The 25,046-nt window shown below is 39.2% G+C and overlaps 1 protein-coding gene across 3 annotated transcripts in view; it reads right to left on the bottom strand.

Annotated features, from left to right (window-relative positions):
• The window catches only part of MYO1D (myosin ID), a 326,601-nt gene that overhangs the window by 110,457 nt on the left and 191,098 nt on the right, over positions 1 to 25,046 (bottom strand). For 2 of the 3 annotated variants that reach the window (XM_035720987.2, XM_049114792.1), the window contains exon 20: positions 18,158 to 18,271. In XM_035720987.2, the coding sequence (XP_035576880.1) occupies positions 18,158 to 18,271 (114 nt within the window). Of the gene's footprint in view, positions 1 to 16,127; positions 16,305 to 18,157; positions 18,272 to 25,046 lie in introns of those variants that run through there. The other variant, XM_049114793.1, reaches the window with a different exon arrangement.

Below are 25,046 nucleotides of genomic sequence, written 5' to 3'. Positions count from 1 at the left end.
GACTGAACTTATTTTCCTTTCCACACTCTCTTACCGAAGCTCTGCTTTTGTCCACCCTTCTCACCTTGGTGAGTAACCAGCACTGCCATCTGCCCAGGAAAGAAACCTATGTATCTAGACCCTTTCATTACCTCAATGCCTAGGGCCTGTCATTTCCACAACTTAAATAGCTCTTCAGTCCAGTCTCCTTCACTTCTTTTTTTTTTTTTTAAGATTTTATTTATTTATTCATGAGACACACAGAGAGAGAGGCAGAGACACAGGCAAAGAGAGAAGCAGGCTCCATGCAGGAAGCCTGAAGTGGGACTTGATCCTGGGTCTCCAGGATTGGGCCATGGGCTGAAGGCGGTGCTAAACTGCTGAGCCACCCGGGATGCCCCCAGGCTCCCTCATTTCTTTTTTTTAATTTTAATTTTATTTTTTATTTATGATAGGCACACAGTGAGAGAGAGAGAGAGAGGTAGAGACACAGGCAGAGGGAGAAGCAGGCTCCATGCACTGGGAGCCCGACGTGGGATTCGATCCTGGGTCTCCAGGATCGCGCCCTGGGCCAAAGGCAGGCGCTAAACCGCTGCGCCACCCAGGGATCCCGGCTCCCTCATTTCTTAACAGGCTTACAGCAGCTCCTCTGTTTCCAGTCTTGACTCTTCCAACTCATCTATCAACACCCGTTTATTGAGCACCTACTGTATACTAGTAACAAGAGTCCATGACCCTTCTCTCATGACCCTGTGCTATTGCATTGCTAGTGCCTGGGTGGAACCAGACTGTAAACAACTGTGCAATGTGACAGGTGGTGACACCATCTATGAAGAATAAAGTAGCAGTGTAAAGGCATAGAAAGACTCGGGGTGGGAGGTGGGATATCATTCCAGAAAACTACTTTGAGGTTATTTGGGGCAGGGATCTTATGCAGGCATGAGGGAGAAGAACATATATAGAAGGAAGAACATTCCAGGCAGAATGAAAAGTAAGAAGAAAGAATGAACAGTGAGGACAGCTTTATCCTATTCCTTTGAATTCCACAGGCATGGGATTGTCCTTTTGCAAGGGGGCTAAGAGCAGCTTAAAATTATTGAGTATTTTATTGTGTGACAAGAACTACACTAAGGACTTTACAGGCATTATTTCAGGCTTATATACATGTATTTTATTTCAGGTTTCAACACTCTTCTGAGGTGGGCGTTTTCGTTAAAATGGGGCATGAATTCAACAAACCCCCAAATGCCTCCATGCGTCCTACCACCTGTGTTTGCCATACCCCCCAAGTATGTGATTTCTCTTTCATCCTTTACCATGTATAGTGTAATACTCTTCAAATGCAAGGTGAGATATGTTCACAACTCAACAAGCTTTGTGAAAGGGTGATGGCACAGTGGAGCCAAGACATAAGGGCAGTCACTAGATGTGGCTTCCTAAGGAGCAAAGGACTGATCCATCCACAGGAGTCAAAGAGATAATTTAGTAAAGTCAGGAGAGAGGATCCTGAACTTGTCAACTTAACTTCCCCACTAGAGGTATCCCCAACCCCAGCAAATTGTAAAGATGTTTTTATTTACATATAATTCTGGTGAAATGAAATCTTTTTTTATGCCTGTTATATTAGAGAATCAAATCCTCCCTGGAGCACCTTGCAACTTCATTATAATAATGCAGTGAAAGGAATTTGCTCTGGACTCAATCCATAACAGAGAAACCAGCTCATTTAATACTTATGAGTTCAGGACCAGTATAGGCTGCCTCCCAGTGATGTGAGGAGAGTCCAATGAGATAGTGTATGGAGATCTCCATTATAAGGGATGAAAGCCATCAAATATGAAATGATTTTATTATACTACCCTTGTTTAAGGAGAATCATCCAATAAGACAGTCCTCAACAGTAAGACCACAGTCAGTGCCTTAACAAAGATTTAATTTTTGATGCAGGTGACAAGATGTCACAGTGTGTGTCAGCATACACATACACACTCTGTTTCCTTCCTCTCCCTCCCTCCTTGTCTCCTGTTGTGTGTGCACACACAAAAATATAATGGGAGAACTGATTTTTTTTTTTTTTTTAAATCTACGATAGTCACACACAGAGAGAGAGAGGCAGAGACACAGGCAGAGGGAGAAGCAGGCTCCATGCACCGGGAGCCCGATGTGGGATTCGATCCTGGGTCTCCAGGATCGCGCCCTGGGCCAAAGGCAGGCGCCAAACCACTGCGCCACCCAGGGATCCCTGGGAGAACTGAATTTTAACTTTGGACCGATGTTTCTGAGAAAGAGCCAGAACAACAAAAGTGAGTATATTTGGGGAACAGAATAATTAGATCGGTGGTTTTCAGACCTGACAACACACTACACTCATTTGGGGAGCTTAAACACACACCAACGCCCAGGTCTACCCACACAGATTCCATTGCATTAGTCTGGGCTGTGGCCTGGGAATCAGAACTTTTACACAACTCCCCAGGCTATTCTAACATGCAGCCAAGACTGAGAACCCCTGAGTTAAAAAGCTACTGACATTTTCAATTTGGCTTTAAAGGTTAGCAATGGAAACATGCTCTGCCCCCCCCCCCCCCCCCAGTACCTTTTCCTATTTGTTTCTTTTTGGAACAGGCAGGATTGCAATTAAGGGAGAAGCAGTTATGCAAATAGAAGTACAATGTGTCAGCTCCCTTCAAAGGTGCTGGTTTGGGTTTTTCTTTCTGACAGAAATGAAACAAAAGGTTTTCTTTTTGTATCTCTATGGACCATACCTTGAGAGCCTCTGACACACAGAACATAGCCAATAGGCAAGATTATGTAGTTTCCTGTGGGGTCCCCAGGGCCTGCAAGTCACTTATCCTTAAAAGGTTAAGATGAAATATTTTAGAAAGCAATATAATTGTGAGAAAGACATAAGTAAACAAGGGAGATGAGAGAAAGCAAGAGAGCATTCTAGGCAACTAATCCAGAAGATGCCTCATTAGGTGGCTCATCTCGGCTTTGGTGTCTAAAAATCTGTAGTAAAACCCTGCAAAATATGGGAATTGGTTTCTCATTTATAAAATTATACTTAATTTCTTGCACAGGATTCTTATGAAGATGGAGACAGAGAAGTGCCTGGGTGGCTCAGTCAGTTAAGCAGCTGCCTTTGGCTGAGGTCATGATTCCAGGGTTCTGGGATAGAGCCCCACATCAGGCTCCCTGCTTGCCTGGCAGCAGTCTGCTTCTCCTTCTGCTTCTTCCTCATTCTCTCTCTCTCAAATAAACAAAATCTTTTTTCTTTTTTTTTTTTTTTAAAGGATGGAGATAGAACAGATTTGAATCACCTAATAAATGCCTGGCATCGGGTACATGACAAATGCTAGCAGTGTTATTTTTTTCCTCTTAAAATAGGATTTTTAAAAAGATTTTATTTATTTATTCATGAGAGAGAGAGAGAGAGAGAGAGAGAGAGAGAGGCAGAGACATAGGCAGACGGAGAAGCAGGCTCCTTGCAGGGAGCCCGATGTGGGACTCGATCCCGGGATCACACCCTGAGTCAAAGGCAGACGCTCAACTGCTGAGGCACCCAGGTGTCCCTTAAAATAGGATTTTGGTTGTGTGTCTTGTTTGTCACAAAAAGGAGGTGGTGGTAGCAGTTCACCATCGGGGTTGGGAGTCCAAGGTCTCCAAGGGTATGGGGTAACGTACTAGGGTGTGAAGCTGGCTCCATTCCCCGTGAGTTTTGTGACCTTGGGTGGGTTTCCCCTTTTTCAGGGGTGGTTCCCTCCTGAGAGAAAGGTACCATGGTTATCTGGACCTTATGGTTGCCACTGGCTGGTGCTGGATGGGCTGGTTCACTTCTCTGCCTTTCTCACAGACAGGCCCAGGAGGCTTTGTGGGCAAACTGTGAGATGTGCTAACACACTGCTAGTGCCTGGCAAATGTACAGCATGTAGTAGGTGCTCAAAAATGTTTACTGCCTAACAGAGCTCTGATAAGACACTTATGTAAAAGGAAGCCTATTACTGCTTCAGCTTAGTGACATCTATTTCTGCAAATGCAGAGATCTTTTTATGTATATCCCTCCACTTAGGGCTTTGCTTTAAAAGGATCTTCTTATTCTTGGCAGTCTGACCTCTGGATAAATATGGAGGTGCTGTACTAATTTTCTTATACTTTAGTAGTTTAAAGGCTTTGTGTTTCTTTAATGAGATAGCTTTTTAAAGGAGTCATACATTGGTCCTAATGATTGTTGCTTTCAGATACTGATTTAGTGCATCTTTTACATTTATAATTGAATTTACAAGTATAGTACTGATGAAAATGGACTCTACCTTGTGCCCCAGAGCACTGACTTTTGACATTATAAATCAGTTTGCTTAGTAGTTTAACATAAGTGGTAGTCTCTAACTGGTATGACAAAGGCTTTTACTTCTAAATGCATGTTAGGAAAACAATTAGCTGGGTAGCTCTGAAATCCTGACTTCTTCCTCTCTTATTAAAAAAGAAAATTAGAGGACATGGCTAAATGTCACATTTCTTAGAAGTATTTTCAAACCACATGGCTCATTCGAATCCAATAGTAAAATCGTTGAGTGCTAAAAAAAATTATAAGGAGAGTGGAAAGACTGATTGCCAAAACCAGCAAAGCAATAAAAAAATACTGAAAAATTAAACAGAAACTTTAATATCTGTATCTTTAAAAATTCTTCTTTAATAGAGACATCACTGTTTTCTAAAGATAGAAGTTCCCAAATATTTAATATTACTAAGCAACTCTCTTTGTTGTAACAGGCAAAACCATAAAGGTTTACCCAAGATGTTCAAAATAATACAGATTCTGGGATCTGCTGAGAATTAATTAGGAAGGTAAATTTATTACCTACATAAATGAATAAACAAACCTAAGTGCTACTCTGTGTCTGACATTAAGGGGTTATGTACTTTCCATTAAAGAAGACTAATAAATACAGTTTAGAGGCTCGATGGAGGACAGAAGGGAGAAGACTGGCGCACACCAGCGCAGGCGGTGCCAGACGTCAGCTGACGGCCTTCATTGAGATTACCATGGAAACACCTTCTCCTGGGACACTGCCATGAGGGTAGGGTGCTTTAGAAACGGTGATGGGGAGCAGAGCTCACAGCAATGGCTTTCAGCAGGGCTCACCCCTGTACACATTACAAGGACAATCCATCTTCCAAATGAAATGATAGCTTTCTAGCGAGTCACCATCAGATAGAGTAATAAAGCATGAAGCCTGGCATAATTACAACCCATTTACCTCTACAAAACATTCTCATCAGTTCAGATAATTTTCTCTTCTCTCCCCTGCTTGCTTGTATTCTCCACAGAACTAAAGGAAGTATTTGTGTAATTAATTGACTACTTCCTTGGCCATCAAGCCCACAGTGATAAAAAGGAACTCTTATCAAACAGCATTTGTGGACAGATTCAAACATTCTTCAAACCAACCCACCAGGCAAAACTAACACAGCTCACCAACAAAAGGTTAAGAGGAGTTCCAGCCGAGGTCGGGTTAAATGTTTCAGTTTATGTGGTCTCACTGGAAACCAGTGAACAGATTTTATGTTTACGCAAATTAAACTCGATCTTGGCAACCAGCTCCCTGAGAGCTGGCTAGGGTGAGCCCGTGTCCCTGTGAAGTCACAAGGCACAAGCTCATTGATGGAGGTGACTTGTCTCATCCATGGGGTTCAATCTTTTCCAGCCATGTAGAGTGATCTCTAGGATGATTCTCAAGAGTTAAAGAGGTTGCTATTGTACACAAAATTACTAATTATGTAGGTTACTTCCTGACTGTTCTCCTTATCAAGCTGAGCAACCCTGACTCTCCCAGCTTTGTAAAACCTTCAAATTCTGACCCTCTTATCCCCTATAAAAAAGTTAATCTTTCTTGACATCGGAAATAATGCTTTAATTTGATATTACAACTTACAAACACAGTGTGGACAGTGACTGGAGGGGTAAGATGCTGATCTGATAGTAACACAGAATCCAGCTGGCTGAAACCCTATCCCAACTCTACTCTTGTTGTACTAAGAAAGTCACTCTGTGGCTAAGAAAAAGGTCACTAGTAACTTGAATGTTTCAATCTCAGACTGCTGTTTATAATTACTTGACCATGGCATTTGTGAAAACTGTGTTTACTGAAAATCATCTCAAAAACCTGTCATGATTTTCTATTTTCATATTTCCTGCAAAGAGTGACTGGAATCATTGCTAAATGATAAACTGGCTGAATAAGTTTTGCTAATAGAAGAGAAAGAAGGTGCCAAATTTATATGTTAATTATATTTTGTTTAGGCTTACATGAAGATTGGTCTTTCTCTGTTGAACACAAACCAATTAATAACAGAGAGTGGAGAGGTGATTCTTGTAGAAATTAGCTGGGACCCCAGGGTGCGCTGAGTTACATAGTTTAGAGTAATGGAAAAATACCCAATACTACTACACATCTATTATGGCTACAATGTAAACAAATTGATAGTAGCAAAAATTGGTGAGGATAAACTCTCATTCACTGCTGGTAGGAACAGAAAATGGTACAGCTACTTTGGGAGACAATTTGGCAATTCTTATAAAGCCAAACTTAGTCTTGCCACATGATGTAGCAATTGCATTGGTATTTACCCAGATGATTTGAAAACTGGTGTCCATATAAAAACCTGCATGTGAATGTTAGCAGCTTTATTCATAATGGCCTCACATTGGAAGAAGCCAAGATGTCCTTCAATAGGCAGATGGATAAACTATGGCACATCCACACATTGGAATATTATTCAGTGATACAATGAAATGTACTATTAAGCCATGGAAAGCCTTGAAAAACCTCAGATACGCATTGCTAAGTAAAAGAAGCCAATCTGAAAAGTTCACAAAGTATATAATTCCAATTATATGATATTCGACAAAAGGCATAACTATAGAGACAATAAAATGATCAGTGGTTGCCAGGGTTTGGGGGAGAAAACTAACAGTTGTAGAAGAAAATAAGAAAGATCAAGCCTTCCCTCCCTGGCTGCCATTATGAACAACACAGTAACTACCTGAACCAGGAAGTTCATGAGCAGCTGACTACTTTTGCAGAAACAAATGGTCATCGATGTCCTTCACCCCAGAAAGGCAACAGAACCTTAAGACAGAAAATTTGGGAAAACTGGCTAAAACATACAAGACCACACCAGATGTCATCTCCATATTTGGATTCAGAATGCATTTTGGTGGTGGCAAGCCAACTGGCTTTGGCACAATTTATGATTCCTTGGATTATAGGAGGAAAATGAACCCAAACATAGACTTGCAAGACATCGCCTACACAAGAAGAAAAAGACCTCAAGAAAACAGCAAGGGGAGCATAAGAACAGAATGAAGGAGGTGAAGGGGACTGCAAAGGCCAATGCTGGTACTGGCACAAGTTGTAAAGATTCTGTGGTGACTATGGGGACCCGCAGGGATGTGCAGACTTTTTTGGGAGAGCATCAAAAACTGTAAAAATTAAAAAAAAAAAAAGTCAAGAAGAAAGTATTGGAAGAATTTGGTTATGAAAATAGACTGGGAAAAGGAACTGAAAATGACAGGTATTGGTACAGTGATGGGTAACTTATCAATATGTAATTATTTGATGGTGATATTTATCTTTATTTTTATGCTAAATTCTAGTTGTTCGCAGAAAAACACAGGGTATTTATTCTACAAGAAGTCAGAAATTTAGACCATAGTGGGGGAAACATAATAGTAGCTTGGCTACAATGAAACATCCAAAGATGATCCACAAGGCAGAATTGGCTGTGCCACATTTGTTGAGACACAAGGTATAATCTCAAGAATGTGGAAGCGTACTGTGCAAATAAAATTAACACTTCCTGATTTAACTTCTGGTTAATAGGAAATACAGGGACTGGGAGAATAAGTTAAATGAGCCATGAGGAAACAGACAAATCCAGGCACCCAGTTCTGGACTCTAAAAAGTCAATGTCATGCATACCATATGTTGGTGGAGATACGGAGAAACCAGAACTCTCATGTGCTGGAGAGAAAGTAAAATGTAGCAGATACTTTGGAAAAGTTTGGTAGTTTCTTATAAAGTTAAACAAATGCCATATGATGGAATAATTCTACTCCTAGATATCCACCAAGAGAAATAAAAGCATATGCCCATATAAAGACTTATATGCAAATGCACCCAGCAGCCAAACGTCCATCAACTGGTGCATGGAGAAATGAAATATGGTAGATTCATGCATTGAAGTATTACTCAGCAGTGAGATGAACAAACCAGTGACATATGGCACAACCTAGATGAATCTCAAAAACATACTGAGTGAAGGAAACCAGACACAAAACAATACATGCTGTATGATTCCATGCATATGAAGTTCCTAGAAAAGGTAAAAGGATAGGCTGAAGTTGGAAGTGGGGATTATCTGCAAATGGGCACAAGTGAGCTCTCTGAGGGGATGGAAATGCTCTAAAAAGTGGACTGTGTGATGTTTGCACAACTGCATAAATTTACTAAAAGTAACTGAACTATACCTTACAATGGATGAATTTTATGGTAAGTATTAGTTTGCTAGGACAGCCAGACAGAGCCCCACAGAATAGATGTCTTGAACAAGTTCTGGAGGCGAGAAGTCCAAGATCAATGTGTGGAAGGGTGCAGCTCTTCTGAGGCCTCTCTCCTTGACTTGTGTATGGTTGTCTTCTCTCGTCATCTTCACATGGTCGTCTTCCCCCCTGTATTTGTCTCTTCCAACTGCCTCTTCTTATACAGACACCGTCATATTGGATTAGGGCCCACCCTAATGACCTCATTTTAACCTGATTACTTCTTTAACCTATCTCCAAACACAGCCACATTCTGAGGACCTGGGATTAGGATTTCAACAAATGAATTCTGGAGAAGCAAGAATTCAGCCATTATAGCAAATTATAATTTAATAATGCTGTTTTAAAAAGTCAACATCATGAATAAAAGAGTATGTCCATGGAGGTACAGTTCTGGACTAAAACAGATGTAACTCTAAAACATGAACCTATATAGTATTTTTTAAATAACTATAAGACATTCTTTGAATAACTAAAGAAATGTGAATATGTGCTGGATATCAAATGATATTATGGAAATGCTATTTTCTTTGATATGAAAACGGTTTTGTGGTCATGAAGAAGAAACTCCTTGGGGATCCCTGGGTGGCTCAGCAGTTTAGCGCCTGCCTTTGGCCCAGGGCGCGATCCTGGAGTCCCGGGATCAAGTCCCATGTCGGGCTCCCGGCATGGAGCCTGCTTCTCCCTCTGCCTGTGTCTCTGCCTCAATCTCTCTCTCTCTCTCTCTCTCTCTCTCTCTATTATGAATAAAATCTTAAAATCTTAAAAATCTTAAAAAAATCTTAAAAAAAAAAAGAAAAGAAACTCCTTGTTCTTAGGAGAATGCATACAGGGTTATTTTAGTGGCAAAGTGTCATGAAAGAGAGATAAAAGAAATACAGCAAAAAATAAATACTCATTGAATCTAGGTGGAAGGCCTTAGGGGATTCCCTGTACTATTCTTTCAACCTCTCTATACATTTGAAAAATTTTATATTACAAAGTCAGAGGGATGGGATTACAATTGAGCACTGAGGAGGCAGGAAGTTCTCAAGACAAGAAAGACACCTCTACTAAAGATTTCCTTTCTTTCTCTCCTTCCTTGCTAATTGAAGTAGAAAACGTATCCCTCTAAAACTCACATCCAATTACAGTTTTTTATAAGTGAGAAATGGTTAGTGTTTCTACTGTTTCTGCTACATAAAATCTAGAATAAAATATAATGTAGATTTTAGAATTTTAAAATTTGACATGGAAGAGGCCAAGACACGTGGGTTTGGCTCATTTAAAATAACACATGACAAGAAAAGACTTTTTTTTTTTTCTTAATAGGAGTAACAAATAGGTGACCTGCAGGCTGACTAGGGTCTACAGAGGTGTTTTATTTGGCTTGCACAGCATTCAATAATCTGGGACTTACATAAAATACAGACTTCAGCTTTTTCTAGGTGAATCCAAAGATGTGGCATACTGGACTCAGGTATGGCCACACCGATCCCAGTAAAGGAGTGACTGCCCCATGGCAGGGTATGGGCTTCATTCACTTTTGAACTTGTCAGACTTCCAAAGGAATCTGACATTTTGACAAAGGAAATGAGTAAACATTAAGCTGTTGCTTCTGATGAGATCTGCTTTACCACTGTTCCTGGCTCTCTTTCCATTCCTATGGATGTGGCTAGGGAGAACATTATGTTGGGAGGAAGGTGAAATTGAAGGGAAAGAATCTGGATATGAATGAGTAGTGCTAAGGCCAACTGTTTATCCACATGAGGTAACATGAATGCAGGGCTATAGTCTCACATATATTCAAAAGTCAATTCTAGGTGAATTGTGGATGTCAATGTGAAAGGTAAAGCAATAAAGTGCACAGAATATACCAGAAGAGAATATCTTCATGATGTTTGGGATAGGGAACAAAACAACAAAAACAAAACAGCATCAACCTCAAGAGAAAAAAAGAGCTAAGTTGAGCTACTTTAACATAAAGCATTTTGTTCCAAGACATCATTCAGAGGATGAAAAGTCAAGTCAGAGTCAGAGAAAAGATCTGCAACACCTTTAACTGCCATGAGCACTTATGCAGAATATAGAAAGAACTAGAAATCAATTTTTAAAAGACAACTGAATAGAAAAATGGGCAAGAGATTTGAACAGGCATTTCACAAAGAGCATCCAAATGACCCATAAATAAGGGAATGCAAATAAAAAATAATCTGTATCTATCCACAAATGAATGGATAAAGATATGACATGTATACATAATGGAATATTATTCAGCCACGAAAAAGAAGGAAATGCTGCCATTTGCAACAACTAGGATGGACCTTGAGGGCATTATGCCCAATGAAATAAACCAGACAAAGAGATACTATACGATCTCACTTACATGTGGAATCTAAAAAAGCTGAACTCCTAGAAACAGAGAGTGGAATGGTGGTTACCAGTGGCTGGAGAGTAGGGGAAATGAGAGATGTTAGATAAAGGGCACAAACTTCAGTTATAAGATGAGTAAGTTCTAGGAAACAATTATACAGCAGTGGTGATGATCACTAATAAAACTGTATTATATACCTGAAAGTTGTTAAGTGAGCATGCAGGGGGCTTTTGGGAGTCCTATCAATGGCTGGTATCTTGACTTTGGTGATGGTTACACGGGTAAGTTCACTTTGTGACCATTCATCAAGTTCTACCCTTAAGATTTGTGCACTTTTCTGTGTGTAGGGTACACTTTAATGAAAAAGTTAAAATATGTGCCCAGATGTGAACAGGTGGTGGGGGGACCACATGCTAATAAAATATTCCAAGGGTCTGCTAATCCAGTCATCTCAGTTTTACTGAAATTACCCTAAGCTTCATGAAAAAGTTTGAAAGTCTTTTCTCATGGGATACTGTCACCAAAAATGGAATACAACAGCAAAGATATATTAAGTTCTAGTTCAGACACTCATTTACAAAGAGAAATAGGACCGAAACTTTTGTGTGATGACACAAGGTATTAACAATATTGTTCTGGCCTGTTAGAAAGATGGTTTAAGAGTGAATATGGGGCAATGGCAGAGAAGAAGATTTCTAAGTCATAAAATGAAAAATGGTTAGCTTGAGTTTTTTTCTTTTTGATTTTAATTTTAGTTCTCTTCAAATGTTTTTAATTCTTTTTTTTTTAAAGATTTTATTTATTTAGTTGACACAGAGAGAGAGCACAAGCAGGGGGAATGGCAGGAAGAGGGAGAAGGAGCACCAAGTTCCCTGTAGAGCAGGGAGCCCAATGTGGGGCTTGATCCCAGAACCCTGAGATCATGACCTGAGCCAAAGGCAGACACTTAACCGACCAAGCCACCCAGGCGCCCTTAATTCTTTTTTTAAAAAAATATTTTTATTTATTTTAAAGAGAGAGAGAGCTCATGTGCACACACAAGAGAGTGAAGTGGGGGAGGTGCAGGGCGGAGGGCGAGGGACAAGCAGACTCCACACTGAGCAAGGATCCCTATGCAAGGGCTTGATCCCACAACTCTGAGGTCATGACCTGAGCCAGAATCAAGATCTGGATGCTCAACAAACTGAGCCGCCTGGGTGCCCCTAAATGTTGTTTTTATTTTTATTTATTTTTCATTTTTTTAAAAAAAATTATTTATTTATTAATGAGAGACACAGAGTGAGAGAGAGAGGCAGAGACACAGGCAGAGGGAGAAGCAGGCTCCACGCATGGAGCCCAAAATGGGACTCGATCCGGGGACTCCAGGATCACGCCCTGGGCCGAAGGCAGGCAATAAACCACTGAGCTACCCAGGGATCCCCTCAATGTTGTTTTAAATTCTGCAAACTGTTTTGCTTTTAAGTTAACAGAAACTGATCAGAACAATACAACCCGGGTGGCTCAGTGGTTCAGTGCCTGCCTTTGGCCCAGGGCGTGATCCTGGAGACCCGGGATCGAGTCCCCCATCGGGGTCCCGGCATGGAGCCTGCTTCTCCCTCTGCCTGTGTCTCTGCCTCTCTCTCTCTATGTCTATCACGAATGAATAAATAAAATCTTAAAAACAAACAAACAATACAACAGATAATGATCTGATGAATTCTTTTATCTTTAAAAAATAATTTAGGGACAGTGCAGTAGAATGTTGACTGCAGGGTAACACCTTCATGTAGTGTTGTATACATTAAAATATATATGAAACAGATGGTCTCACCAGAAGTAAATGAACTTAAAAGTTTGTGGACTTCCTTTCCCCCCACAGAAAACACATACACATATGTACCATACATTACCATATACAGGATAATTTGAAAATATACCACTAAATCATCCATGCTCAAAGAGGAATTCATGATGGAAATGACAAAATAATTAAAATTGAACAATGACAGTACCATATATTACAACATGAGAAATTCAGCTCAAACCATTTCTGAGCACAGATTTATAGTCTTCAATGCATTTTTAAAAACTAAAATTTAAAAACGAAAGCAGATAATCCCTCAACTCAAAAAGCTAGAAAAAGAACCAACAAAATAAATCTAGAGAATGGAGAAGGAAAAACAAGAGCAGAGGTCAATGAAAAGGTAATGAAATCAATAAAATAGGTCTCTAGTGAAACTGATCTTGGAAAAAATGAGAAAAAGCGCATCTGATCAATATTAGGAACAAAGTATATAATAGAGGTACAGATTAGATCTTTCCACCTCGGGTCATCCCCGAGGTCACTGGCTTCTCTGAAATCAGGTGGCCACCCTGCTTTAGTTAGTGGCTTCCTCTCCTCTTGAGGAACAGCGGAGGGCTGCCTCTCTGAGCACCAGGAAATGGGGTGTACTCTTCTTTAGATGGAGGAGAAAGCAAACGTGACTGTATGTGTTTCACACGCTGTAAGAGAGTGGTTCACGTACCATCGTGTGTCAAAATCTCCCCTGGGTCTCATTTACTTCAGTTTTCTCTTTGGCTTAACCTCCTTCCTCTAACCTCCTTCACAGATAGCTTTCTTTCTTTTTCTTCTTTTTCCTCCCCTTTACTGAAGTATATAACATGCATTCAGCAGAGTACACAAATCTCAAGGAAACTGCCTGATGAATTTGAACATATGTATATGTAAGTGAAACCACTACCAGCTCAAGCTGCAGAACATTTTCAGCTGCCAGAAGGCTCTTTCTTTCCTCCCTGCTCATGTCTCTGTGTCTTTGCTGTTTCTTGTGCCCTAATACTTTTCCTCCAAGTAAACATATGGCTCATTTCTCAGCTCCTTCGAGTCTCAAATGTCAACTTCTCAATGGGGCCTGATCACCCTATTTGAAATGACAGTACCCTTCACATCCTCTATCTTCCTTCCCTATTCTTTTTTTTCCCTTATCCCTTCCTAATGGGTTACATGATGTATGTTTGTGTGTATATACACACATGCATACATACACATATGTACATACGTATAGCCCGCAGCTTCCCACTGCAATGTAAGTTCCATAAGCATAGCAATTTTGACTATTCTGACACTTCCATGCCATAATACTTACATGTCTGGTCCATAATAAGTCCTCAGTAATCCCTTGTTGAATGAAGACTTTAGTTATTGAGGCTATAAAGGTTGTAATGAGACAATCTGGTCTACAGCTGTCTAAAACCCCAAATGAAGGTCATTCCTGCACTGCTCTTCTAACTCAGGTATAACTCCCCATTACTTAGGTCTCCTGAAGTCTCTGTTCATTGCACCTCAAGATCTAGCAGAAAGAAATGAGCACGAGGATGCTGTAAGAACAGCTCTCAGATGGGCAGTGCCCTGGCTGCAGCACGTCAACAAGCAAGAGAATCTCTCCACCCAGCATGTAGTAGAGTCATGGTTTGTAGGGTGTAAGCAGTCACTTACCCTATCACAGCTGAGCTCCAGGAGGTGGTTGATGTGCCCATTAGTATTAAATGCCTGGGGAACTTAGGTGCTACTGCTTTATACAAGTTCAATGGGTTGGAGGATGTAAAGATAGTAAATTGGTCAAGTACTTTTTACGGTGCATCAGGAAAGCAACAAATATTGGTCTCATGTTGCTGGCTGGAAGCAGTTAAGGAAACACATTCTACCAAAAAGCACTGGTGAAACACAGGTTTAGAAACTGATTAGACATACAGTCAAACTATAGCATCACCTAAACTCTCACTCAGGATGGGCATCCATGAACACAATTTAGGTCCTGTTTGATAAAGAGTGGAATCCTGGAGATTGGAATAGGAGTAGGTGGGAAGAGTCCAAGGACCCAAGGATACTGGCCTATTTGAAGCACTTCTCTCCCACCCCAGGATAATCTGTGACCAAGGTCCAAAGATGACTTGGGCCTAAGGACAGTAGTCAAAGATTATAGAGGGAAGAGATCAATTATACCCTAAATGAACTGTAGTAATTATCCATGCTATACTAGGAAGAGTCAGGAAGCATGATACACAGACTAACATGTGCTTGACAAGGGACTGCGGTACCAATGTGGATCATGCAGAATTGGTTGCTATGGTAAGGACTCATCTGGAGACTGTTCAATATGTTACTGCAGGATGACACTCCAGTGGTTTGTTGGATTGGCTGATTTAGACCTCAGCCTAGCACTAGCCTGTGCTGTCTGGCAAGGATGGTGGCTGTTAGTAAGAAGGCACACAGGGAGAAGGAGAGCCTAAGAAAATGGCAGGAACTCAGACTCTCTAAGCACTCATGTTGCTGAGGGCACTACAGGATAACACAGTCCTGTAGAACTGCCTTAAATGCTGAAAAGTGGTATTTCCTGGGTCTTTGTGAGATTCTTCTTCCTTACTACCATGTGTATCCTCATTAAAAACAAAACATTACTCAAGATAGTGCATGGTCACAATCTGTTTGTTGGAGCCAGAAAAGCTTCACTGAGACAGGAAAGGAGCCTGTGCAGAAGGAGAAGGGTGGGACCCTCAGCTGTCTGTTCTTACCGATTACTCTTCTGAAAATTTTCCAACTTAGTTCTGAAACACAGTGTTCTTATAGTTCTTTTCTTTCCTAGAATAATTCATGACCTATGGAGCTGAAGGGAAACTAGAGCTCATTCAGCACATGAACAAGAGGAGCAAATGGAGGCCCATTGAGAGATTGCCTTCTTACTCCATTTCCTTCAGCGATTCTTTCCCTACCATTTAACTGAGAATGTTCTCAAATCATCTGCCTCTTTTCTCTCTCTAGACTCATAATTTCAGCCTTCAATTATACACAGATCTGCTCTGAAATTTTTATCTCAAGCGCTAAATTCCCCGCCCCCCAATATTAGACTCTCAATTACTTGTGGAATGTTTATCTCCAAGTTTCACCACTGCCTGAAACTCAATATGGTTAAAACAGAGATCATGTCCTTTTCCCCCTCCCACTTTCTGCATTATTGTCATTAGCATTATCATTCTTTTAAAAAAAGTTCCTGGTATCTTTGGTTCAGGTGATGATCCTGGGGTTCTGGATGGAGCTGAGCCCCGTGTCAGGCTCCCTGCTCACCTGGGAAGCTGCTTCTCCCTCTGCCCCTCCCCACCACTCGTGCTCGGTCTTACTTTCTCTTTCTCTCAAATAAATAAAATCTTTAAAAAAAGATATAAAGAATAAAATAACAAAGACTCATGTTTTTACTATGGACACTTAATATTATGCTATATTTGTTTCAGACTCAAAAACATTTTTATAGATATGGTTGGAAGTCTCCTATCCCATTCAATCTGGTCTCTCCTAAGAGGCAGCCACTCCTCCAAAGTTCGTCCCCCGCAAAAGCAGACCTGGAGATAAAGAATGATAAACATACAGAGTGATTTGGGAGGTTCAGGGACACTGGCAAGGGTGTGGGGAGGTGCTTTGGGGATGGGAAGACAGAGAACAGGGCCCAGTGTTAAACCAGCTACCACAGTGGGCAGCTACAGGCAAAGTGGGTTCTGGCAGCGTAAGCGCAGTCTTTTGTCAGGGATGCTGGCTGACAGAAATTAGGCTGATGTACACAGAAATGATAAGGGAATATACGGGAACATGGGCAGAGTACTGGTAGCAGCTGTGATAGTGTGTACCCACTCTATTGACATTGCTTAGCTTTACTGCAACTGTTAAACATTGTTAATCTTTATATTATATGATATAATTAATAACACAAACAACAATGCTGATGTTGAAGGGGAATGGTGACTATAAATACACAACACTCAACACGAAAAAGGATAGTAGTTTGGGGAAATAACTTTGGTTCAAAGAGTTGTTTAGCTATTTATTGAATTTGTATCAAGTGCTTTGATTGATCTTCCTTTAATAGAAAGTAAAGAGATAAAACATGGGCCACAATTTATTTTTTGTTTGGTTCTACACTTCATTTGACTTTGACAAAATCTAATTTTCTCCCGTATCTTTCTTCATCTCCTATTTTAAGGTTGCAGTTATTAGGCTTAAACTATGATTGATATATGAGATTACAAGTGTTTGCTAAGAAGACTATATACAATCAGGAATGTCTTAGAATATAATTTTCTTTGCTGCAATCCATTAGCCTTTCTATTGAAAGGGAGAAAGATGCGTGTGTGTACATGGTGGGGAGGGGGAGTGTAATGGAGACAAATTTCAACCTCATAATCAACCCTGCAGTGATGCTCTAAATCATTTAGCAAAGCCAGGAATAGTCTGTCTTCTTTGTACCCCCCAACCAATAGGACTCTTGATTTAACAACATAAAACTACAAAACAATATGTTTCCTATTCCCTTTTGCAGAGACCAAAAGGACTTAAAATAATCTTTAAATAATACTCCTCATAGATTCTATTATTGGACAAACAGATCTCTCTCCTTAGGATCTAACAGACAGAAAAATCACCCCACACTCAAAAAGATCTAGTCATCAGCAGGATCTTTCTGAAGAATTAGAACAGTCACTTGTAAAGCAGACCACATACAGCAGGAGAAAAATTTAAAAAAAAATCTCATATTGAGATTCAAGGATGTATCCACCAAATTTCATATTTCAAATGAGAAATGATTACAGAACTTGAAAACCCCATGGAGAACAACTGAGTGGGTTTAGATCAGAGGCAAAACATACTGGTGAAAAGAACTTCTGGAAACAGCATACATTTTACATCTGAAAGAAAGGTAATGTTTTCATAAAGTAATTCTCTACTGTTTTTCTACCTAATTCCATTTCCCTATAAAAACAAACCTCTTGAAAACAAATAAGAAAATACATTATGTGCCACACTATTTAAGCAGTAAGAAGATGAAGAATAGAGAGAGTCATGTCTAATACAGAGTCCTTATGCTTGTTTTTTAAACTGCCTTCATTAATCTATTGGAAACTTTGGATCCCCCTCCCTCTCCCTCTCCTTCTTCTTCTTCTTCTTCTTTTTTTTAAGTATTCTCCATACCCAACATGTGGTTTGAATCAAGGGTTGCATGCTTTACAGACTGAGCCAGCCAGGTGCCCCTGGATCCTGCTCATAGAAAATCGTACATTTGTACAAAACATAAAACTGGCATAAAATTTCAGGAATTCATGGTCTCCTTAAAGCCCCAAAGTGATCAGTCTATTGACCCATTAGTGGTCCAGGAACACCAGGTTAAGAATTCTTTATTCAGAAAAAGGCAGAGAACACTTACATTGTATAGAGGAATAGTCTTCATCACCTTGTACTGTTTAGTGGGATCCATCTTATACAGGTGACGATCAGTGACAAAAATTGCTCGGTCTTCCACCTTACTAAATCGATTCACCTATAAGAAAACAAACTAATAAGCCACTCATATTGCAACAAGAATGAAATCAAATGATCTACCAGGAAATTATCTATCTAGGGGGAGAGATGGCTGGTTGTGGAGACACATTCTTTAACAGATATGCATCATGCAAGGCCCATTCTACAGGATGAACAAAGATCTTAAAGGCCTAGCAGTTTCCAGATTTGTAGAATTTTATAATTTAAATTTCACAATTTTATAATTTAGCAGAGAAAACGTGAAAAACATGTAAGAATTAAAGGACTAAAAACATGTGACCCAGACACTATAAAGAAAATGCAAAGACAATCCAGGGAATAAGGAGAAAATGTTTTGCAAATCACATTTCTGATAAGGAACTTGTATCTCTAAAAGGATAGAACATATATTGTATCTAGAATATATAACTCAATAATAAAAAGACAAAAAATGGGTAAAGAATTTGAACAGACATTTCTTCAGAGAAGATATACAAATGGCCAATAAGCACATGAAAAGATGCTTGACATCATTAGCCATCAAGAAAATGTCCAGAACCACAGGGAGATACAAGTTCACCCCCACTAGCATGACAATAATAAAAAAGACAGACAATAACAAATGTTGGCCAGGATGTGGAGAAATTGGAACCCTCATCCCTAATGGTGGGAATGTAAAATGATGCAGTTGCTTTGGAAAATGGTCTGGCAGCTCCTCAAATGGTTAAATACAGAATTACCATATGACCCAGAAATCCCACCCATAGGTATATACACAAGGAAACTGAAAACATATTCACACAAAAACTTGTGCATGAATGTGCACAGCAGCATTAATCATGATAGCTAAAAAGAAGAAACAACCCGGGGCATGTGGGTGGCTCAGTGGTTGAGCATCTGCCTTTAGCTCAGGGCGTGATCCCGGGGTCCTGGGATCAAGTCCCACATTGGGCTCCCTGCAAGGAGCCTACTTCTCCCTCTGCCTATGTCTCTGCCTCTCTGTGTGTGTGTCTCTCATGAATAAATAAAATCTTAAAAAAAGAAAAGAAAAAGAAGAAACAACCTAAATGTTCATCAAATAACAAATGGATAAATAAAATAGGATATAGGGACCCCTGGGTGGCTCAGTGGTTAAGCGTCTGCCTTTGGCTCAGGGCATGATCCTGGAGTCCCAGGATTGAGTCCCACATCAGGCTCCCTGCATGGAGCCTGCTTCTCTCTCTCTCCGTGTCTCTCATGAATGAACGAATGAATGAATGAATGAATGAATAAATAAATAAATAAAATCTTAAAATAAAATAGGATATATTCACAATATGGAATATAATTTGTCTATCAAAAGAAATAAGTATTGATACATGTCATAACATGGATGAACCTTAAAAACATGATGCTATGTAAAAGAAACCAGTCCCAGAGGACCACATATTGCATGACTTCATTTACATGGAATGTCCAGAATAAGCAAATCTGTAGAAACAGAAAATATATTATTGGTTGCCTATGGCGGTGGGGGAGGTGGAGGGTTTGGAAGGATGACAGCTAAGGGGTAGGGGGCTTCTTTTTGAAAGCTGATTATGGTAATGGATATACAATTCTGTGAATACACTAAAAGCCAATGAATTGTATACTTTAAAATGGTGAATAGTATGGTATGAGATTATACCTCAACAAAGCTGTAAAAAAAATAAGACCTATTTGAAGATAACTCATTCTGCCCCTTCCTATTTCAATGGGTAGGCATATTTCAGACCAAATTCCCTAGAGAATAATGAGTATGTCATTAAATCTACATGGTCAAAAATGGACAGTGCCTTCCTAGTGCCTATGGAACAAATGCCCCATAATTACTACTATTCAAAACAAGAGTGGGTTACATGGAAAGGCAGCAAATGCACCCCGAAGAAACGCAGGTAGATGCCTAATGTGGGTGTGGTAGAGGGGGGTTCCTGCTTTGAGTACAAAGAGGTTTCCAAGGTCCACTGCCACTCAGAATCCAGGATTCCTTTTTCTAACTTTCAAGAGTTTTTCTATCCGCCACTATTCTCCTTTTCATTTATTTTATTTTTTTATTTTTAAGATTTTTTTAAAGTAATCTTTATATCCAATGTGAGGCTTGAACTCATGACCCCAAGATTAAGAGTCATACGCTGTACTCACTGAGCCAGCTAGGTGCCCCACTATTCTCCTTTTTAAACTTTATTTCTTTAAGGGCTCTGTTCCTTCTGACAGGTTTCTTCATGTTATTCTCTCTTTTAAATGTCATGGTTTCTACTCTCTTCTTTTTATCTCTATATATTTTAAGATATTGCTTAAATTCTCATTCCATTATAAAACTGCTACAATTTCTAAAGTAAAAATATGAACACTCTCTCCTCTAACCTTCTATTACACAGTTGTAGAGGGAATATATAGGATCCATATAGAGTTAAGAATGAAATAAAAAAATTAATATCACAACCAAAGGGCACAGAGTTTTTCTTTCAAAGCAGGATAGTTGAGAATATGATGAGCTATTGGCTTAAGTGCTTTTGCTAACATAAAAGACTAGATTCCTCTCCCAAAGGCTTTTTTTAAAAATGAAAGACAGACAAGGCAGGTTTGCTGATGTTTATAAATTCTAAGACAATAAAGTTAAATCTATCCTTAGTCTGTACCTTCTCATTGTGAAATTTAGTTATTATCTTACTTCTCTACAAAAAAGGGCAAAAATTTTCATTTAGTAGTTGTAAAGTTTTAATAATTTCAAGGACACTTGTAAGTTTTAGACTGTGGATGCTTGTTAGAACATACTTGATAAAACAGCTACGTAGAACAATGTGTTTTTAAACTTGTAGTTGAAGCTCTGTTCGGCATAGGACGTTCTACTTGTGAATCTTGTGTAGTCTACTATAACCTCACAAACATAGATCTAAGTAACTCAGCCACTATAAAAGATTACACAGATTATCTGAAGATTGGAAGTATATGAAAAAGCTGCTTTCCTTGTAAAATGGCCACAAATATGTTACCAAAATAGTGACAAACAAAATTTAGACATTTACTTGAAAACAAAGTAAAAACATAACTATATGATTTTTTTTTAAATGAAGGTCAAGAAATAGCAAAACTATTTTACAGTAAAGGCAATCAGAAGAGTGGTTGCCTTTGGGGTGGTAGGGCTTGGCTGGGAAGGGGTGTGAGGGAGCTTTACAGAGTGATGGAAATGTTCTATCTGGATAGGGTTGTGATTTACATGACTGTTCACACTAGTCAAAACTCACTGAACTGTATACTTCAAATCTGTGTATCTACTTATATATCAATACAAGTACATAAGCAAAACACTGTAACATCTCAAATATCCAGGGCAGATTCATATTTACTGCCTTATTATTTCACAGACAATAATTCTGTCTTCCAGCCAGACTGGAAGTTCCTTGAGGGTCATTATCATATGGTGGCTTTCCTCTTATACCTCACAGCAGCCAGTACAGAATTGGGCAAATAGCATTTACTATATCCTGCTGATCAGCTGGTTTTTAGAGCACTTTTAATCTGGCAGGATAATTTCAAGAAGTGTTCTTCCCCACATGAGCCAATCAGTGTTGATGATAGGAGGTGTCAGGCTGGAAAACAGAGTGGCACATTGGGGAGGTTACATAATGTGCAAAAAAATTTCCCAAGCAGCAAATTAAAGCACTTTTGCTCAATAGCTTAAGTCCCATTGCCCAGTGGGTCTTGGAAAACCTTCATTTCTGCACTGAAGAAAGAGGAACTGAGGACTCTTGCTTTGCTGTTTTTGAAGCTGGAAAACTATCAGCAAGCTAGCTCTTTAATAAAAAGCTCCCTAACATAGCATGCTCTATAAAAGCACATGGATTGCTCATCTGGAATTATTTATTCTTTTGGTTGGAACAGTTGAGATTTATTTGTATATTTTATTATATCTCATAAAGACTCTTTTCCAAGAGTTAATTTATCCCTTCAGAGTCTATATTCCTGGAGGGCAAGACCTTTACCAGCAGCCATAACTACAATACTCTGTACACAGAATGCTTACAGGACAGATGAACCATCCTAAGTGGATCTACGAGAAATATTTGTGTCTGTACTTGCAACACTGTAATTCTTGGTTGGAGCTACCCTTGTAAAATCTTTGGACTCACACTTTCACTGAGAAAAGGGGCTTTCCATAATTAGTTATCTAAAAATGTTATTGAATTATTTTTTCCTACATTTTAAAATCCAGCACATAACTCCTATTAATTAGAAAAAGTTTACTGATAAGCATTTCCTTAAATTAAATGATTTGAGGGGATCCCTGGGTGGCTCAGCAGTTTGGTGCCTGCCTTCAGCCCAGGGCATAATCCTGGAGTCCCAGGATCAAGTCCCACATGGGGCTCTCTGCATGGAGCCTGCTTCTCCCTCTGCCTGTGTCTCTGCCTTTCTCACTCTCTCTCTTTCTGTGTCTCTCGTGAATAAATAAAATATTAAAAAAAAATCACATTTCCTGCATTTAAAAAAAATTAAATAATTTGTTAATTTTTTTTTGAAAATTACAGTGTGCACTTTTAAGCACTTTATATGCTGCTGATGATATACAAAGGAATGATATGAAGCCCTTGGTTGTAATAAGAACCTGAGACTAGCAGATGGGGTTGAGATAAGTAAGAAACTAATGTGAAAATAATTTCATATAAAGATAAACATAAAATAAATGGGGTCGGGAGAAAATGTACTTGTGATTCTGTAAAGTGCTACTTTATGAGTCAGAGAATGCCCAATTTGTAGGTCAATCTTTCCCTAACAGGCAGAATTAACCACAGGACATTTTATACATAAGGAATTAATTACATGCTAATTGGGATGTTTCAGTTTGGGTAATACTGAAATCAAAACTGAGCACAAAAAATTCCTGAGCAACTATAATGTCATGTTTCTCAGTGACTAGAAGGAAAAGCAAAGCAAAGTAAAACAATAAAGAACACTAAAACCTCTCCCCTAAGTAAAACAGAAGGCACACCTGTGATAATATATCCCTTATCCCTGCTCCCCAGATCCTACTTTCAAGATGTAAATAAAGAAGTTAGAGATTAATTTGAACACACTATTACCTTTGGTAGGATATACAGCTAACTAAATTAGGATAGGGAAGATAGGACACAGGAGGGTATACTGCTATAGGTAGGAGAGCCAACTAAAATTTAGATTTTGAACTGTCTTCTCCCTTATAGTTTTAGAAATCCATCAATTTACCAAACATTTTTTTTAATAACCAAAACATATTTTTCAGTTTTCAACATGACAAAATGGTATCTGTAATTAAGAGTAAAGTAGTTTCTATGTGGTAAAAAGAATAATTACTGTTGGTAGTAATTATTTACCTCCCATAGCAATGATTTTTGCCATAAGAGGGATTTAGCCCTTGTTGGAAGACCTGAAACAAGGTGCCTGCAGAGCTCCTATATTAGCATTTTTCTAAGTCGTTCTGCACAACACCAGCCTCATGTGATGCTTTGTGAAAAAAAGGGTTCCAAGTCAGGTTGGTTGGAGGAACATTGCAGATCACAGCCTCCCCTAGGATATTCATAACCCGTGAATATATTAAAGGCTCTGAGAATTTTGCACTTAAAGAGCATATTTAAACTGCTTAACCCAGTATTTCCCACATATGATACAAGGAATCCTTTTTAAAAACAAATTAATACATTCAACAGAACACTGGTTTATGAAACCCATGTTGGAGGACACTAACCATTTGTGCCCATCTTAGAGTATGGAGACTAGACAGTATCTAAAGTGGAACATGAATAATAAGTAAAAGCAGTGTTCCTCATCTTTGGCAAAATCATATTGAAAAATATATGTGTGTTGCACAAGAGTATGAAAAAAGAAAAGCTTGTTGCATAATTTCACGAGGTCACACAAGAGTCAAAAACAACAGGCCAGCCACAGTGGTAAAGTGGAGAGTACTTTCCTTTTTGTGATTATGTCCGTGAGTTTTCTATTTTGTTTTTAAAGATTTTATTTATTTATTTGAGAGACAGAGAGAGAGAGAGAAAGAGAGAGCGAGCACAAATGGGGTGAGGGGCAAAGGGAGATGCAGACTGCCAGCTGAGCAGGGAGCCTGATATGGGGCTTGATTCCAGGACTCTGGGATCATGACCTGAGCTGAAGGCAAATGCTTAACCATCTGAGCCACCCAGGTGCCCTGTCCATGAGTTAACTTGGAAACCAAAAGACAAAAACCTTAAAGCAGCAATTTTATTGAAGTGCTGTTAAGACATATTGCATTCCTTTTTATATAAAAACGTAGTTTGTAATGAGAACAGGTCATAAATCTTTACCTTGTGTTTTAGCAACTCAAATCATCCTTAAAACAGATCAAGTGAGTGGGAAGGACATGATGTACCAAAGAGAGAGCTTTAAGTTGCGTAACTTAGCAAAATCAAGATGGCAAGGAGAAAATTTTAACATATATAAATAAATTTGTAAATTCAAACTTAATTAAAATAATTATGGCATAGGAGCACTGTTTTCCTTTCTCATAAATTCATGCAGTAATAGAAAAGTTGGATCACAGATTCAGTATTAGATGAAATCTCATCTTATTTCTTCTATCACCCATGCTAAAATACTCAACCAAAGAAAACTCCTTATCACCTTGCTTTTGCCCTAACCCTTCTGGTAATCTATTTATAGTTTTAGTCAACAGTACAGGGGCTAGAGATAAAGTTCCCTTGGGGAATTAGAACAACAGAAAACACACTACGGGTAAGAGTAGCTACCTGCAGAAGTCTCCCACCTTAAAG

The sequence above is a fragment of the Canis lupus genome, chromosome 9 (assembly GCF_003254725.2).
Source record: "Canis lupus dingo isolate Sandy chromosome 9, ASM325472v2, whole genome shotgun sequence".
In the NCBI taxonomy this organism is placed as follows: Eukaryota; Metazoa; Chordata; class Mammalia; order Carnivora; family Canidae; genus Canis; species Canis lupus.
The sequence above is the reverse complement of the archived record's forward strand: the minus strand, read 5'-3'. Positions and strand labels throughout refer to the sequence as shown.